This window comes from Vidua macroura, chromosome 3 (assembly GCF_024509145.1).
Source record: "Vidua macroura isolate BioBank_ID:100142 chromosome 3, ASM2450914v1, whole genome shotgun sequence".
NCBI lineage: Eukaryota > Metazoa > Chordata > Aves > Passeriformes > Viduidae > Vidua > Vidua macroura.
Window position 1 is genome coordinate 65,536,886 of NC_071573.1, and position 20,070 is coordinate 65,556,955.

Consider the following 20,070-nt stretch of genomic DNA (forward strand, 5'->3'; position numbering starts at 1 on the left):
GTAATGAGTTTTTTTAAAAAATTGAGAGAGTTTACATGGTTGTCATGTGTTTTGTTTTGTTTTGGTTTTTTTCCTCTTGCTTCAAGTGGGGGCATGGAAAGCAATGTACACATGCTAATGAGCACACTTGTAGTCTTTATGAATACTTCCAACCGTTGTTTCCTTCAAATATGTTCTGCATTCAAAAATAGTCTTAATCTTTAGAGAGGACAATTTATGGCTGTTTAATTACAGGAATGGTTTTGAAGTTTAGCTCAGAAAAAGTAAAGAAGTTTTAACTGCAGGAAATTCAGAGAAGCAATTGAATTGCTCATAAATTTGACGTGCTGGCAGCTCTGCTGCTCAGTCAGAGGACTTGTTTCTGAGTCATTAAGAATTGGAAATTCTTATATTTTAGTCAGTTTAGTTTTATGACTTGTCCAGTAAGAGAAATAGTCTTACAGTAAACAGAAAGGAATTGGTCTGCCTGATGATTTAACTTAGAACATAAAAGCAGCTTCTTAAATCATAGTTCTCTCTTGAAGCCTTCTGTTTGGCTTACATGAAAAGAACTACAAGAGTTCACATCTCTTGTATTTAATTTAAGGAAAATATACAAGCACTTTATTCAGGCTCATTTTGATCCTGTCCATTATTCATCAGACAATTCAATGACTATTGTCTGTCAGAGAAATCTCAGTAATAAGAAAGAAAGCACTGAGTTAGGAGACCATCATCTTTTTGTCCTATTGTATAGAGGAAGATTTTTATTGTTACATTACTTATATAAAATGCCATCTAGGTGGTGTGTCAGAGGTGTTGCAGGAAAAGGAACCTGCAGAGTAAGCTCAGTTTTAACCTGTTCCTCTCCTTGAATAATAACAACTTAAGAATTCATCAGTGGAACTGCTGATGTTACCAAACTCACCTGTCATGGGGTAAGGCTCAGCTGTTCATGGTTGCAAATCCAAGCTGCACTTACCCAAATGGCACGTTCTCATCCCATTGTTTTTAATGGAATTTACCAAAGCAAGTTTATTTGTAATCTGAGCATCCACTGAAACCTGAGGGCTGAAACAGCTAAAACAGTTGATTTCTGTCCCATATATCTATACAAGTAAGATAGAAGTAGTCTGTAGCTGCTGGTGGTAGAGAGAGCTCAATGAGAGAGTTTTGTGATCCAATGGCTTTTTCATAAGTGATCTATGCTGTAGATCTAACAGAAGGACTGTTGATACTGTCTTTGTACTTGTGATCATTCTACTTTTTTCCAGTATCTGTGATCACAAAATCTGGAAATTCCTCTGTTGACTTCAATCCTAGTATAAGGATTAAAAGAAGCACTTTACTGTCTAAACATGGGACAGCCATAATATAAAACACTAATTTCCAGTGAATACTCGTTATATTTCATAAATGTTTAAAGAGTATAAGAGACGCTCTAAAATAATAGTCTTTAATTTAATTTGTTCTCCTTGTATCCATGAACACATCAAACTAATGGGCAGTGGAATGTGGAATTGCCTATGCATGAAGAGGAGCATAGGGTCTCTGGCAAAGGACATTAGAGTAATGCAAATTAACTCCTTAGGCTTTTAGTGTTTAATGAAGACTGTGTAAAACCTGGGACTCCATAATTCTGTGCCTAAAATCTTGGCTTGTTTTTAAAACTTCAGTATTCAAACTTGTCAGTTTGGATTTTCATCATACTTTGTTTCTTGTGGTAATCCTTTCATAGCTTGCATTACATGTGGCTCACTAGTTATTAGTTGTCCTTATTGTTGTTGTTATTATTGCAAGTTTACTGCTTGCTTCCTTCTAAATCAAACCATTAATAACAAGACAAGACTCTTGATAAATACCTTATTGCAGTGTCTGCTGAAGATACAGCTTGTCACTTAGGTGTATACTATGACCCTCCCCTGTCCATGTCCTGATGCCAAAACATACATATGACATTTATATTAAACATCAAGCAGAAACTGAAACCCAAGAGGTTCCCTTTGAACATCAAGAAACATGTTTTTACTGTAAGGATGACTGGGCACTCTAGTGATTTGCAGTGATTGCCCAGAGAGACTGGGGAGTCATTTGTCCTTGGAGATATTCAAAAACTATCTATACATGCTCAGGTTCCTGGGCAACAGGCTCTGGGTGGCCCTGCTTGAGCAGCACAGTAGGACTAGATGACCTTCAGCACTCCCTCCACACAGGTCTCTTCCAACCTCAACCATCCTTCTGTGAACTTTCACTGATAGCTTCATAAAAACACAGCCCTTGGCTATCTAGAGCACTTTGCATGAAAACAGCAAGGGAAAGGAAAGCTTTTCTTCCTTACTGCTACTGCACTACTGCTGCAGCACAATTGCTGTAGGGCAATGGAAGTAACTCCAGAAAGAACAAACCCCGAGCTGGCTGGAGAACTCCTACTCTTTGCTACCTCGTCTGAGGACGCTGTCAGTGTAAATTTTAACCATTTGAGGACCAGCATCTGAATGATACAAGTAACTGGCTTAAAATACTTGTGATGATGTCAGATTAAGACTATGTAATGATTGAGGAAGACCATCTCTTTGAGGGCAAAGAGAACAAAAAGACAGAGTAGTTACTTGTTCCATTTGCTCAGTGGGCTGCTCAGGTTTGCTAGTGGTTGGTTCAAGGGTGATGGCAGAATATGGAAAACCTTGAATTTTGGTCCTTTTTATCCAAGGGATTCAAACTGATAAGAGTAGTTTCATTAAGCTGTTGTTCTGGTGTTGGAGTAAAATATTAAAGTGAGTGAATGAAGTTAGGAAAAAAATGAATGGAAGAACAAATAAAGTAGGCACCTTTAGGTACCTACCTAAAGTAGGTACCCTGTTCACATTGTTATGCTGGTGTAATTGATAATCATCACTTAAAACTCTTGCAAGTGTCACATAACATTGGCTGAAACAAACAGCTCCCCATTTGCTGTTGAGTTACCATTAAAAATAAAATAGAATTCCCTTTATGTACACAGAATGATTTTAGCCTTTTCTGTAACCACCACCATGGTCTAGGAGTGTAGTTTAGAGTGAAGGCATCACTCTAAATCACATAATGGTATTGGAATTAAAATATACAGCCAAATTTACAAGCCTAGGAATGAATCTTCTGAAAGCACTTTATGCTTCATTGAGGATGTAATTATTGATTCCTCATGCAGTTTATTAAGGCTACTCCACCCCACCCCCTGCTTTCACACAGATGGTGTTGCAAATCACCTCTCAATGGTCACCTGCTTGAAAGGAAAGTTTCATATGCAAAGTGCTGTTCTTTGTTTAGTCATGATAGCTTGCAAGATATAAAATGAGGCAGCTATTTAAATTTGTTGTTACAGCACTTGAGCTGGGTACACAAGATTAAATAAAAAGAAAATTAGGAAGCAGATGCTTGTGGCTTAACAGAAGAATTGAGCTAAAAGATACTCTTTGTTACTGCTGGATATGAGTAATTTTACTAAGGCAGCTGTTTCCTTAATCAGGAAGAACACCAACCCCTTAAGATGACATCCAGGTGTTTTCTGTATCACTTCACAATATAATGAGTTTCCATTTTATATGCCATATTTTTAATTTCAGTCACATTCACTAATATCCAACATACTTTCAAATATATGTATCGTCTTCCTGAACTATAGAAGACCTCACTACTAAATACGTGACATATTCTGTAATCTTGACGTCCTTGCCTGGTGTTAGTCTACAAGCTGCTTCCAGTGCTGACAGTGTCTTTCACCAGCATCCAAACATGTGAATATTGGACTTCCACAGATTGGAGAGGGCTTATTTTGCTGGGGACAGAGGGGCCTTGGGAAAGAGTTTTTTAGTGCTAGTGTCTCTTCATACTTTAGTTGTACAGTTGTATGATGTCTCTTAAGTGGTGCCTGTTGTTCAAAGAAGGACATACCATAGTGTTAATTCATACGGGTTAAGATCCTCTTCCTCTTATGTGGATATTGTGTAAAAACAGAGACTTAAAACTTCCACTAGCTCTTAGTTGTGGGCTCAGTCCTCCATCATGGCTGCTGACACTTTTAATGCCTGCTAGCTTGCCATCTGTCCTTGCTTGAAACAAATGCTTTATTTGGCTGGAGACCTGCAGTTCCAGGCTTTCTGTTGCTGATAGGACACAAAGTTGACATCCCAAATCTTTGACAGTGATTTGCTGACACTGAGCTATTTCATAATTTATGTATTGGGGGTGGTGTGGTATTTTAGAGTCTTAAGATTTGAGCACAGTTTTTGCAGGTGTGAGTCTTGTTTACCTGTAGTTGGGGCCTTGGGAGCCAGTTGCCAGCGCTCAGTTAATCCGTACATGTGCAGTAAATCCAACTCATTACTCTTTGTGCATGCTGCTTATCGCACCTCTTGAAAAATTAAAGCTGCCCTGAGTCAGGGGTGAGGAATTCTCAAAGGCTTTTGTGAGTAACAAATTCCTTTTGTTATTACAGGCAATCATTGCAGTTTGTTTACTGCATTCATCACCGCCTTTTCTTGAATTATTGCAGCAGGGATATTATTAAATGGTTGGTTCATAAGCTCTCCAGTGCTAGCGGGTTGTAGCTAAGCTTCTAATTGTTCAAGTATACATAAGCTTTAAAAAAACTTAGGCTTCTTGACGTTAGTAGATAAATGAGCAGTTGTTTTTTCTCCTGTAGTCTAAAAGTTCTTCCTTGTAAATGGTTCTTGGAGTTTGTGTAATCAATCCTAAATGCGTATGAAAAGTACAAAATAAAATAACCAAATATAGCAGGAACAAAGTCTTCCTTTATGATTTTTTGAATTCTGAAGTTATCTAGCAATTCTTGTCTTCATTTTAACGTTTTAATGTGCAAGTGAGGTATGGAAAACTTACTGTGCATTACGTTATTTCTTTGGTTTATGCCTTGCACTCTTTTTTGACAAGTTTTTACAGTTTAATTCTGGCCTTTCTAAAATAAGATTCTCAAACATAGTGTATCTACTTAGAAATTCTTTAGTTAAAAAATAACTGAAGTAATTGCATACATTAGCTGCTGCTGATAACTTGAGGGGGCTTGTGCTTTTGAATGTGCATTTGAATGAAATCTGGAAATCTCTCACTAATCCAGTTACTTCCATTCGATCCAATCTTTTCCACAGAGGGGATACTCTTCATGGTACTGTGTCTTCTTTGGTACAGCAGTCAGCTAGAAAAGAAAATTAATTTTCTTGCCGCCAGTGAAACCATAACAAAAAAAGGCTAACTGAATAAAAGAAGGGATTTTTTTTCCTTTTTTAAAATCTAATCTAATTTATGCAATAAATAGTTTTTTAATGTGAACTTTCTTCTACAAGCTGGTGACCAGCATATTAGATTATTCTGGAAAGGGTAGTACAAATCTAAAAGCTTACTCATGTTTGTTACTTCCTGTAGTTGTGAAAAAGACACGTGCTATTCTAGCAGTTTGCAGGTGAGTGGTTGCTCACAGATACCACAAGCTGCCTGAAGCTCTCCAGTAAGTCATTTTCATATTTCTATAATCACTGTTTTCAAAAGCTTTGTGAAGAGTTGTACAGATGGGCACAGGTGCTTTGGGTTTGACATTACGCTTGCAAACTGGAAAGCCTTCCCAAAACTCAGAATGGTGAAGAACGTGATGCTGACTGGTGTCGATGTGTGCCATTGTGTTGATCAGCTCGACTGATCTTTGACTACTGTAGGTGTAGCCTCAAGTGGAGCCACTTGTTTTGAATGCACTGTCCCCCTCTTCTCTATCCTGGTAGGAAAACTTGAGACTGGGTGTAGTCCTGGAGGTGCGCTCATATTGGTGTGGCATATCACATGCTCAAGTCCAGCAGGACCAGGGCTGGCCCAGAGCTAGGAGATTGGTCTTGAACACAGTCTGTTTCCTGGGGAAAATGCTCAAAACACACTCTTGACACTTGTGGATCTAGATGTACAGAATACTTCTACAGCTGTGAAAGCCCTCTTTGAAGACCATTTGGCCTCTTCTGTTGGCACTGATGAACACACTGATGTGACTCATTACAATGCTTGTTTCCAGAAATGTTATTAATTGTCTCCACACCTTTTAGCACTGAATATTCATAAATTGCTTCAACTCTGCTGGAAATGAGGACTGAATAAAATACGACTCACTGGCACCTGCTAGTGTCAAGGTGACAGTAATTGTAAAAGCACTAGTTGCTGATGAATTAACACCAGCATCTGGGTAACTTATCCAGCTGTCATAAACACTGAAAATTTGTTACAGGAAATATGTTTCAAGTAATATTACAGTTAGGTATAGTATCACTTGGTATTGCAGATAGTGGCAGAATTCAGCTTACACTATTTCACGTATTCTGTTATGTCAGGTGGAGTACCACAATTTTGGTAGCATTTTTACATAACATGTAAAAATAAAACAAATGTAAATATAAGAAAAATCCTGGATTGTCTTTCAGTAAAGAAGGTATTGGAACAAGCTGTTCCAATAAGAACAAGAAGGTTCTTTTTTGTTAGCAGATCACTTTGAACCCAAATCAACATTTGTTATGCTGAGAGAATTTCTATTCAGTGTTCTGAAGAGCAGGAAAGTGGCCTGTCCCTGTTCATTTTTCTGCTCTCGTTTTCTGCTCTTGCACTGAAATATTCATTCCTTACCCTACTGGGAAAGGCAGTCAGGTACAGGAAAGAAAGCAATAAATCTTACTTAGTGACTTGTCAGTTTTTATCTGTAAATATAAAAACAAAAATGATAAATGCTTAATTTGATAGAATTAGAAATGTTGAGAAAATGTCTTTGTCAATTGAAAAAAAAAGATTAAAATATAGTACTCCTTCCTTTGATGTTAAATTTTAACTTCTGGTTCCCTTTATGTGGAGGACTTCTTAAGGCAGAATTCTGGCTGTTCTTTAATTTATGATGCTGTACCATGTTATGCCTTTTTTAAAATTAGATGTGCCACATACGCAATTCTAAGGTATTTGTTTCCTGTGCTTTCTTTTCTTCCTGATTAGCCATAGCAATTAAAACTATAATGAGGTAATCTGACATTTTCAAAGAGATTTGTCATTCCAGCCAGAGGAAACATTTTTGTTTATCCAGAGGAGATAACATTCTTGCACCATAATGAAAGCCAGTGCTCACCAAATGACAGGTCTGGTCTTTGCCCTGTGGTTGCATCTTTGCAGGCAGAGCCTTGTTTCTTTTCTCTGTGGGAACACTCTTTTCCTTAATAAGATTTGTTAATGGACGGAAGAGTCTGCAAGATCTGATTGATTGTGGTGTTGGGTGTTCTAACATTAGCATCACAGTTCTGGATGTATGATCTCTTAGCTAGTTAGTTTGTTCTCTCTCATGAAGACCAAAAATACTTATATGTATTTAAGAAATATATAAGGCTATCTAATGAGTGAGAAAATAATGTCTTGTTCCCTGGCTTGGTGTGTGTGTTGCCAATGGAATGAACAGACTGTAACAGGAAAGATGAGTGTGTGCAGCCGTAAGTGGATTTCTTGTTTACCTACCAGTGCTTACTCAAATATTGCTCAAGACTGCTGGCTTGGAGTAATGGTGGTGGTCTGACATGACTTTTGTGTTTGTAAGGGACCCAAGATTGGTAACTCAAAGGACAATGGAAGTGCTTCTTTATTAACCCTGAGCTTATTTTAACAATTCACAGTCTACTGATATAAACGGAGATTGAAATAGAAAGTATAGTAACTCTATCCTCTGTCTAATCTATTGTATTATTATAGTAAATATCTAATTTGCTTTAGTGCTGATTTTGAGTAAGACTGCAGAGTGTGAAGGAATCTCTACGTATTTCATGGAGGAGTCCATCTTACAGAGGACCTTCACATAGTATGAATCAGCATTATACTTTTAAAAAATGCTGGTAACACCTTAGAGTTTAAAAAGATAATTTTCTCACATCCAAAGTCTGACTACTATCAAAAATTAGGTTAAAGAGAAATGCTTGAGAAAGCATTTCGTATCCTGCCCGACTTTATAGTTTTAAATACTGATCATGTGTTTGTGACTTGTGTCAATTATAATTTTCTTTCCTGAACCACAGTGCTTCACTTAAGAGTAATTTTCCTTGTTGTAGTATGGTGTTTAGCTGAGTTAAGTATCAGTGCAATTTTTAGTGGCTTCATTGCTCTTTAAAGGTAATCATAGTACTTTGCTGTGAATCCTCAATTTAAAAGAAGGGATTGATGGCAGTTTGGCTTACTCTGTGCACCAAAGGGAATGCCAATATGTCAGGTAAGTAACTCTGCAGTCCCCTTTCTTTAAAAGGTATGCTGGCTAGATATGATAGAACACTGGAGAAAGTGATAAAGGCCTCAGGAGTGCTTTGTGAACTTTTGTATTTTTTGGATGAATATTTAGACTAAACATGGAGTGAAGGGTGGGGTCAGGTATAGGACTATGACAGCTTCTCCCAGTTCTGACCCAGTTGGAGTACTTCATGTAAGTAATCTTTCTGCTGGATGAGCATTCATGAGGAAAAGCCAGGAAAGGCCCTTGAGGCTCCAAAGATAACTACTGGGTGGGAAATTTTGCCCTGGATGTTTTCCTTTATTATATATAATGTCTCTGATTTTTGTGCTCTGTCATTTCTGCCTTTGTTTTGTGCTTCTCGTAATGGCTGTCAGTTTGTGCTTACCAAACATTCACTTTACTGGTGGTAGTGGGGAAGGATCGGGGCTTGGCAAAAGCTGAAATTCAATTCAGAAGTAGAGATAATAAGCAGAAGTTCCTATTGTTTATTTACTTCTATTACCCCCCAAAAAAATCTTACCCAGCACAATATTTATTTCTTGTCCAATATTGTAGGTTTCTGCAGAAGAAAAATACAGTGAACATTGTGGATGATGTGCAATAATTGCAGCACCTGCTTTTCCTATTATTATTATTATTATTATTATTAGCTTTTAAAGTTGCAAATTGAGAAATAAAGGCATTCCTTTATTTATCTTCACCCTTTTACCCTTGCTGAAAGAGTATAATTTTACTGCATGAGGCTACAATTTATTGTGCTCACTCATTCAGTGTTGTAGTCTTGTCATTATTGTCTATGCCATTCTACTTCAGAGATAGTGATTTACCTGTCAGTTGTTCTGCCACATTAAATAAGACCTAGAGGTAAAAGTAGACAATGTCCGTAGTTGATTTTTATTTTTACCTTTGGAAGGAGAAGGAAAATCACCAGCATGCATTAGTAATAACCTGTTGAAATTCTTATCTAAACAAGAAGTGCATCTTCACCTCAGAACTTGTTTCAAAATTGTACAATTGTTTAAAAATATTTTAAAATTCTTTTTTCCTAATAGCCTACTATGAAAATTGTTTAGTGCATTAGAGGAGGTGCATTTTGGACAAGAAAGAAGTTAGAATGCCTGGCTTCACTGTGTATTCTAATGTTGGTGTTCAGGGCACTAGCTGTGACAGAACTAAATTACCTTTTCCTTCTATATCCATACATGGAACAATATTTACTGCTTTGTATTTCATGTGTTTATTTTTTGATAGCCATTGTTTGTGACATGTCCTTAAAGCAGGCATTTTTTATTTTGAGAGAATTTGTGTTGTTTATGTATAAAATAAATACAGTACAATTTAAAAAATATGTTAGAGTTGATAGAAATACTTCAAAGTAAAGCATTATTGCTCTACATCACATTTTTGTCCAGAAGCAATTATTGTAAAAGATCTCATTCTGGGCTCACATCTCACATGTAATGTTTTTAATGATGAAGGATTGATATAGCCTGCAAGGTACAGCAGCTACTGAGCCTTGCTGCCTCTGCTGCGGTTAAGTGTTTGTGTTTTGAAGGGGAGATCTCCTCTTGTCCTTACATAAACATCTAAAAAGAATACAGTGGCACCTTTAACAGCATTCCATAAGACATCTATCTAGCCCCTTTAGGTATGGCTAAAGGTAGGGGGTTTATGCTGTGCAGCAGATGCTTCTACAGAATGTCAGGGTCCTGGTGTGCCCACGGCTTAGGAGGATGATTGCAGCCACTCTCCTGTCAGTACTTCAGTGTTTCAGGGCAGAGAGGCTGATGAGTTGATCACAGCATATGCTGTGAAAGGCTGAGTGAGGCCTCTCTTGTGCTAAAAGACTAAAGGATAGGTTTGGCTTCAGCAGACCAAGGTGAAAAATGTGGCTGTGAAATGAGGGAAAGCTTGTGCGCTCCAGGTGGGTTACTGTCCCTTGCTCCTCCCAAGGAAATCTACTAAGAGGTGATTATGTTCTGCACCAACTCATTCTGAGTGTTCACCAAGGCTTTAAGCCTTGGGAAGACTGAACTATGTGCTGGATAAAGATCACAAATCCATAACTAATTCTAATCAGAATCCACATAATTGGTAAACTGGGAAGTCAGAAATATCATGGATTGTGAAGGGATTTCCAGGCAAATTGTTTTCCCTGCTGCTTTGCTTCAAGTTTCTCCCAGCACTCTGATGCCATCCACTCAAGAAAGTTTTCTGACTCCAACATAATTTGACTTGAAATTACTTAACCTCCCTCAATATCTTTTACTGTAATTCTAAATCTTGGACTGTTGCCAGAGAAATCTTGAGATCTGTATCATATGGAGGGACTGTGGGATGGGATAATCTGGAGCTTCTTTATAGTAACATGATTGTTCCAGAGTTTTATATTTACTCCTGATCACATATTTTTCAATAATAAAAACCTTCCTTCAACTTGGCTTTTAGAAAGTAGTGTTTCACAAATTGTATTTTATTTCTGTGGAAAGAAATTTCTTAATTATCTTGTTTTGCCCAGCAAATGTCTTTATATATTCACATAAACATATATGCATGGCTGCACCACAAGATGCATCAGATGTACAAACTGATTTCTAATACATAAATAAATATAAATCCATCATAAATATGCCTGAGGAGAAAAAATTAGTTAAAGGAACCATTATTAGAAAGAGAGAACAATGAAGGTGACTTTGCTATTTTGACTACTACACCTGGGATAATCCCTTTGAGTGTTGCACAAGAGCCCAGTGTAATTCCAAGCAGATAGGCCTTGAACATCCACATATTGAAATCACTAAATAGGTTTCTATATTTAAGTTGGAACAATATTGTTTCTAATTAAAAACTCTCTTAGTAGAGCACTCAGTGCACAAACAGTAATGTTAATGTAACCTGAGCTGAGCTGGCAGTTGAAGGAAAGCAAAATCCTCTTTGTTCCAGCTTTTTAACTAAAAAGGACACAAAAGTTCCTCTTGTTAAATTAGTCTGTCATTCTTGTGGGTGTATGGTAAGCACTTGGGGTCTTTCTGCTTGATGTTTTTGAAATGGAAGCTGAAACTCTTTAGATGCTGCATATCAGTTAAGTCTCATTGGCTGCAGGGTTATATTCCAATATATAATTGATTAATTGTGGCACTGACACTCTCTGGATATAAGCCAGCTGAGTCCATAAAGACTGCAGTGCTGCAAAATGTGTGAGGTTTTTTTTTTTTGGTGATGTGGGGGGGGGTGTTTTTGCCACAGTCTGCCTGTGCAAGGTTGGCAGCACAGCAGCCATGTGGCGACGCAGACCAGGCTCCCACAGCGTGCTGAGCCCCGTGATAAACCTGACAGAGAGCAAAGGTGGCCTTGCTGCAGCTGTGTCCCCAGGCTCCAGGAGGACGTGGCACTTGGGGCAGGGAGCTGCTGGCCAGCCAGCCAGGGTGCAGCAGCATCCTTGGCTCGTGGCCCCTTCCCTGGCTGTCCCTGCCAGGTGTGACCTGCTCGGCAGTGTTGGGTCTGACTGTACTGGTGGCTCTGGCTCGATGCCAGTGGTGCCAGGAGCAGGTCATCTGGGCATTGTCACTGTGTGTTCCTGCTGTGTTAGTTCTCTCCTCACCTCTCAGGTGCAATGGAAACAGACTGTGCTGCTTCGTTCCTTTGACGTCACGCTAAAGGAGCAAGGATGCTTTGTTGTGCTGAGATGGATTGTACCATATGCTCAGTAATGATATTAGCTAAATTAATTTAGTTGGAGCAACAATGCATTTTCCAACACTTGGTTTCTTCTTAACTTTCAGATTTTCCGAAAAAAGGCAGTGGAGCTTGGAGAGAAATTGCTACCTGCTTTCAACACTCCCACTGGGATACCTTGGGCATTGCTTAATATCAAGAGGTAAAACTATTGCTTTTTGGTGACTAGAACACATTAAAAAATTATGTTTAATCCATCTTTGCCACAAAACTATTACAATTGCTGCAGAGGTTTTGTCCTTCTGGTTCTATAGTTTCAACTGGGAAATTTAAGTGGATGTATGTTGCACACAGAAGGATACATACAGAAATACATTTATTCGTTGCAGAACAGTGTGTTTTTGTCAGTTAGTATGTTGCTCATCCTGAAGTCCTTTTAGTGTTCAGGTAGGCTAAGAGCATTATGACATGTGCTACTTTGAAAGTTTTTTAGCCACTTTGTACTCTTATTTTTACCTGTTCTCAAACGTGGTATAAGCATGTCCTTCATATCAAGAAACAAGAGGAATACTGGCTACAAGAGGCTCACTGTTTTCTACCCTCTCCCAATGAGTGGTTTTGCTTTGGGCAGTCATGGTTTGAAGGCAGCTTTGTGTTTGCTGCTCTTTAGGAGATGCTTGCTTTCCTGAAGTCACTCTTGCCTCCAGTATCTGGCTCCAGACATATCAGCAATTTCTTGGTCCAACACAGGACTGCTACCTGTGATACTGTGCTGGTAAAGAAAAATGGTTTCTTTGCACTGCTTGGTGAAGAATATTGAAAATTACACCTGTGGGGTGTATTTGTGTCTTCATAAGGATACATCAACTTTCTTCATACTGATAATAAACCCCAGCATCACACATCAGAAGAAGGTGAATAAAAAGGAATTTCACATGTGTGTGTGATGGTGATGGGGTTTTTTGAGTGGCTGCCCCTTAACAATCTGCTGTTCCCTGCTTGCTCTATATAGGAGTGCACCTTTTCCCCATAGTGGGATGGACATTGACATGTTGCTTGATTGGCTGTGTTTGCTTCTAGCTTCCCAGTAAACTGCTCTGGGTCAGTCCTACAGAAACCTCTGGCATGTCAGTTCAGACAGGCCTTTCTTCTACCTTCCTTTCAAACAGCAATGAAGTAGAAAGCCAAAAAAAACACATCTGTGTGTGGGAGCAGGAGAGAGTTAGTGACTCCTGAACTTTCTCATCATTGAAGGGGCTGGTTAACTGCTGCCTGGTGATAATCTGTGGACTTTAGCTGGTTACTTACATGCATGCTAACAGTTTTTTCACAACAGCCTTTAATAAGTTCTGCACAAGTTCAGTAGTACAGCAGCTTGAGGCATGCTGGTTATTTGTTTTTAAGCTGTTAGAGAAAATTCTGAATACAAAAGCCTTGCATATGCTTGCAATTGCAAAACAATGATACCTTGCTCTACCCAGTATATTTAAGCATGCTTAAAGTATTCAGGCTAAAAATACATCTTTTATATAGCCCCTATCTAAATCCCTCCTTAACTGTTAATATTTTAATGTTCTTTTTGCATATAATTCAAATTATGTGGTCGATCTTTATGGTTTATTCCTACCTTCTCACAACAAACAACTGCTGTGGGGCACTACAGATGTCAGCTGCAAACAGTACAAGGTGGTAATGCAAAAGAGATTCATTTCTTACCTGGCACAAAAGTGAAAGAGGATTTCTGCTGAGATAATTTCCTTTGCTGTGGCAGAAAAATTGGCATGAAATGCTGGGTTCTTGGTTATTCATTCTGAATCCTTGCACATCTGCCTAGCTTTGACCTTCAGTAGATGACTCTTCCATAATACTGTGAGTAAACAAATATGCTGTCATCCAGGCTTAGGAACTGCTAAGCCACTGAAGCCTGCATACATTGCGGATCTAATATGCCTCATTTCTGATTAGTATTTTGTTTGATTTTATTTTGATTTATGCTTCAAATTGGAAAACACTCACAATAGATTATGGATGTCAGTGGTTATTTTTAAATTATTATTTCTGGATTAAGAGATGAGCTGGATATTTGTTCAACTTTGCAAATTTTCTTCAGAAAATAGTTGGTTTTCTCTGCTCATCCTGTACCATCATAGCCAGACTTGCTCTCTCCTTGGATGCCTCTGTGTCTAAACATATATATGTGCTTTTGTCTCCTTGCATACCAAAGACATCCAACTGAAGCATTATTCTCTTTATCTTTTCCATTGTTGCTGTTCATCCTGCCTGTTTCCTCACCACTTAGTAATCATGGGACACTTACTGTTTTGTTTGTGGAACTCTTATTATCAAATATGATAAAAAGTTCATTGTACTATTCTTCAGCTAAAAATACTTGCCAATTCTTGAGTATGTTTGCTTGAAAAACTTCCTTTGGTCTCTAAAATACAATTTAAATACTTAGATAAGTGGTTTGTAGGGGGATTTCCTTTTCTTTCTTTCTAAAATTTCAGTTGCACTTCCACATTTCTGATGTTGCTTTGTATTTTCAGTTCACCTTCAGCATCTGTTTTTCACTTCTGCTTGTGCTGCAAAATTTGAAGTTCCTCCTATGGCTCACTTGCTTATTTAAGTAAACTGTGTGGGTATAGCACTTGTGGACTCTTCTGGCTTAAAACAGGACTGTAGAGAGAGAAGTGCATAGAGCACTGGTGGGTTGATAGACAGGTTTGAGTCTTATTTTTGAGGATAAGAAGCATAAACTGGCAAAGCCACTTTTATTTCTTTATTCGCTTACTTATTTATTTTCCACTCTCACACAAATCCTTTGTTTAGATATTTCTTCTTCAGTACTTTTAAAATGCCAACTATAACAGTTTCTGAAAATACCACTAGATCCCTTTTTTCTTCTTCCTAGTAAGCTGTGACAATCTGGTTTCTCTATGCTAAAACTGTAATTTCTCTTTTTCTCTATAAACTTTAAGGAGTTTATGACTAATCAATCAGATTGCTTGTGTATTTCTGTAATTTACCTCTCAGATTTATAGAAATCAAAAAAATCTGAAATGATAACTCACTTAGTGAGTTAAGTAATTTTAACAAATACCCAGACTTGCATCAAGTTTGCAAGATCAGATCATCTTTTTAACTCATCTACTTATTATTACCCCTGTAACTATTAAAGGGAGAGCTGTATGGGGGTTGTTTTTTTGGGGAAGATGCCCAGCTGTCAAATACAGAAAAGAACCAAGATTGTTATTATGCTGTTGAATCAATCAGGAATAAACATCAGAATATACATAAAAGTCTGTGCTTTTTTCTTCCATCTGAAAAGATGGAAATTTTGTCTTTAAGTCACTTTTTCCCCCCTTTGAAAGCAGACCTGTATATGGATTTTAGTCACTATTTCCAATAAGACCACATTACTCTTTGCCAGTAAGCAATCCAGAAGAATTTCTATATGAAATAATATATTTTCCATTAAATGTTTGCTCTCTATACCTTGACCAATTGCATAGTTTTAAGGTTATTTATGGTGCCTTGTGCGCTGTGATGTAGCAATACTGTTAGGCATTAAAGTGCCTGCCTTGTTATGAAGAATCAGTGTAGCATATAACCTTTAAGTGCATCTGAAACTTCGAAAAATAGCTGCCTTAATGAAAAAGTTTAAACTAGAGTAAATAATATTTTTATAACTGGAAACATAATAACCTGGAAATTGAGGGTTTTTGGATGTCCAGCCTGTTTATAAGCGTTGTTGTGGCTAAGGGGGATACTGTGTCTGTTTCTCTGGCTCAATGACAAACCTAAGTTATATAATAATTTCTGGCTTAAGGTATTATGGGAAGTGTTGTATAGAAGGAAAAGCTGTGAGGTGTTGTTGGAGTGAGTCTGGGTGGGAATGCCTAACAGAAGTTAAAAAAAAGAGGAGTTTGAAATACATGTGATTAAATTGTATTGAAATCAAACCACAGGGATTGGTAAGATTTACTTGACATATTGTAGAATGTTTATTGTGTCTGGTGTCAGTTCAGGATTATTTGCCTTTTACAGTTTAATATTGATTGTACATAAATAGTGGGTCTGAGTTGTATTCAATATAACATATTTTATGAAGTGAAATAGCAGGGGCCTTGCTAAATGTTTTGCACAAAGTAGTTATTCATAGGTAACTGAGGATGGAAGCGTCAGGGCTGTAATATTTATGTCACTAGGATGTTGTCAGCATGATTTTAAAGCAAGGTCCTCTTTTGACTTTCAAAATTACTATTTTTTTTAATTGCTATATTTTGTACAGCACAGTTAAATTATGCCACCAGCCTTTCCAGGCCCCTAAGTGTTTAGTTTAAACAAGACTTTCATGGCACTTCTGAGCCCTTGTAGCCACTGTGTATTCAGAGCAAGGAGATACACCCATAGCAAAGTTTCAAACACTGTTCTTTATCTCACAACACTTGGAAAAAAAAATAAAATAGCAAAAAAAATTCACCCATAGTTTTTTTTATTTAGAACAACTTTTTACCACCAGGTAAGATTTCTGTTCTGTGACAGCAGTGCTAAATAGGATGGTTCTCCCCACCATCTCAGCTTGCCCAGCAGAATCTGGCTGTTTGGAGAGGGGTTTTATGCTAAAATGCTATGGTTTTTGGAAGGATGGCACACACAGGTGATGTTGTCTGCACTCACTCTGGTGAGTAAGTGAGGCTGCTGGTGGCAGTGGTTTAGGTTGCAGGCATTTAAAGAAGCTTCTGTGTCAGCACTTTCCACGTAGGTAGAAATGTGGAAATTTACCAATAAACCAACCACCTTGGAGATATGAAATGTTGGTCTTTAAACAACGGGATTTGCTTGAAAATATTTCAAAGTTTCAAAGTAATTTCAAAACATGTTTGAAGTCTCATGGTCTTCAAAATGTCTTGAGTGTGTGGCACTTCATTTGAAAAACTCCAATATTCTTAAGGAAAGAATTCAGCATGTAACAGAATGTTTCTTTTTGAGTTCTGTGACATCTCCAAAATGTCATAATCAATGCAGTTTGTAAGGGGGTTTTAATGCATTGAGAAAGTTTGAGAATATAACCAAGGGATCCAAACATGTAAATTTAGTAAACCTTTTTGGCGGCTTGATTCTCCCACTTACAGTCAGAAATGCCTGAAATGTGATTGATTGTTACATTATTTTGCAAAATTTTTGTATGATACTATATTATTTAACAGAATTAACAGTTCATGCTTTTACTCATGACACAAGATTTTACCAAGTGAGGTAAGAAGCACTTTCTTGCAGAGATATAACCAGGATGGATAATTTAATTTTTCTGGTTTGCTAACTCAAGTATAAAATCAAAAAAATAAAAAACCCTGCAGAATTTGCAGAGATTTGCAGAGTTAAGTAAAGGTTATTCTTCAAATTTGACTGTATTTGGCAAAAATAAACCTATTTTCAAAGAGAGTTTAGAGATGAAAAGCTTACACTGTCTGCACAGTTTGTTATTGTAGAATCATGCAGAAGCTATGTTTAGATGAAATCTTTAATTATATCCCCTCTGTCTAATTTTAGCATAATTTTAGAGGAAGAAATCAAAATTACCTAAGAAAAAAAAGCTAAAAGTAGCAGACATACTTTATAAAGGCTTTGTATGTGTGGTTTTGGCAGATGACTCCACTGATGTAATAAAGTGGTAATAATAACAAAAAAGGATTTGGATATTGAGTTAAACACTGAGATTTCCCCTGCAGCAAAACAGACCAATGGAAAGCAGACTTTTGCCTTCAGGCATTTGGATCTCAGTGTGGATTTGTATTAGCACTGGATGCAAAGAGAGAATCCTGGCTGAACTTTGCCTCTCTAAATATTATTTGTTTTGTGTTAAACATATGTTTTACAGAATGATCTGCTGTCTGGATATACCTATCTCTTTCCATTGACTAAAGAAGACCTTGCACAATTAATTGAAAGCACTGACATCTTGAGATGAGGGAATTAATTACATCCTAATTCATAAGTAACTAGTGACAAGGATGATTTCAGCAAAGGGTACATTTTTTCAGCACAGCCATTTCAGTTCATTGCATGATTCATAAACAAGTTTACATTTCTTGAGTCGATTGAATGTAAAACAACATGGAAAAATAGTTATGCATGTTAAATAACAGAAAATCAGAAATTTCCATGTTTTAGGACATGTTAGAACACGACAGGAAACAAATTCCTTGCCGCATCTTTGCCTCATGTGGAATTCCTTGCTGTGTTTTTACCTCAGCTGAAATGAGTAGCTGGTCCACATTGCATGACTAGTGCTTTATATTCAATATTCAGTATATTTGACCTGTGGTGGTATCTGATTTACCATTAAGCAATGTAAAAAAATCTCATTTATAATAATATCACAAAAATTTCATGAGACAGTTCAAGGAATGTAGCTCTTTGTCAAGAAAGAAAAAGAACCAAGAAAAATATTATTTTTGTGATAGCCCATAATGATAGGCTTTATTATTCAACTAGCAGCTTCAATTCAATATTTTAATGCAGAATTTGTGTGGGAGGCTGCCCTCTGGCAATAACACAGGAAGAATTTGGGACTTATTATTATTACTGCAAAATATCCTTCTCAGTTTAAGTGCTTTTTTTATAGCCAAAAGAAAGATTCTAGTCCCAGATTCTAAGTTTAAACACTCTTTCCCCACAGTTTATTAGTGCAATGTAAAATGAATATAGATACTTGCAAGTTCATAATTATCATATTACTTATCTGTGTAAAAGCTTATGTGAGTATTAGTTATGGTACTCCTCAGCACAAAATGTACAATTACAAACACTTTATAGATCTCTGTGGTGCTAACAGTAGGTAATGTTCTTTTACAAAACCAAACCAGCCTGCTGCCAGACAGTCCCACAGAAACCAGCTGGCTACCAGAGGCTCCACTTCATGGGCCTTATCCCTCATAAGCAGACACTCCCCAGGGTATCAAAACCTTCCCTGACTATCATGAGATTTTGTCTTGATGGCTTAAAAAAATGGGGAGTTGCTTTTTTTGGTATGTTATTTATATAGAAGATATAAAGGTTTTCTGTGTCAGAAAGGGGGAGGATAAGCAGGTTGAACTGTTTTGTGTCTTGTCCTAGAAGAAATCAGGACTAGGAAGTTCATATGCCAATTGGTGGCATGTACCAAGCATGTACATCCAATTTCCTGCCAGTCTGGTTGTAACCAGCCCCTCACTGGAATACAGTGACAGTGGGTGGGAAAGTTGAATCAGATCCTCAGTTTGCTTCCTGAGAGAAAACCATTCTTGCTCCTCTGCAAGTTTTTGAAATTGGATTTATTGAAAACAGGATGTTATAAATGAGCAGATGGCTAAGGGTGTTGCTTGTGCTCCTGCTTTAGCTGGATAAGTGCTGTTATCGCCTCGATATTGGCAGATAATCAGGAGTTATTTGTATGCCATACCTTCCGGTTGCCTAGGAGTTGCAAGGGAGCCCTTAGTGTTGAACTGCCAGTCACATTTGAGAGTTGGAGTTGTTTGTGAAGATGTGCAGGATGAGGCTCAGTTCCAGATGAGATACATTTGCATGTTGCAGGAACAAGCTCCTGCTGGAGTGGGGCACTGCAGAAGGCACTGTGAAGCAGCCTGAGGAGCATTTATCCTGCCCTGAAATCAAGTGCCCAGGGTCTGGCTTTTCCTTCTCTAATACTGACTGTGCTGGGAATGCTGACACCTGAGTGTAGGCACATTAATCTTTGCTCTTGGTTAAAGACCATTTCCCTTTTAATTGCTTGTATCATGTATGACCTAATTTTCACCTGCGTATTGTGTAAAGCAGGATTGTGCCTGCTTTAAGGTACAATCATTTATGGAAGAGTTGATCAATAAATCCTAGTTGTCAAAGTGTATCATCTAGTACATTGTTCCTTAAGATCTTAAATATACTGAAATATCTGAATATTCTGGAAAGAGTGCTAATCAAGCCTATGTGTATTTTGGTATACACTGGGGGTGGAGGAGGTGTGTATGTATACCTCAACACAAACTTACAGATGTTTTTACATGTATGTATAAAAAACGTATTTATAACATTAGGGCAAATTGGCAATTGAGCTTCTCTAGGGAAGCTTGTGAGAAAAAAATATGTAATAAAAAGCT

General features: G+C 37.6%; 1 protein-coding gene across 1 annotated transcript in view; it reads left to right on the forward strand.

The window, feature by feature from the left end:
• Positions 1 to 20,070, forward strand: part of MAN1A1 (mannosidase alpha class 1A member 1) — a 138,187-nt gene that overhangs the window by 67,450 nt on the left and 50,667 nt on the right. The window contains exon 5 of the mRNA XM_053973272.1: positions 12,040 to 12,134. Coding sequence (XP_053829247.1) covers positions 12,040 to 12,134 — 95 coding nt within the window. The remainder of the gene's footprint in view (positions 1 to 12,039; positions 12,135 to 20,070) is intronic.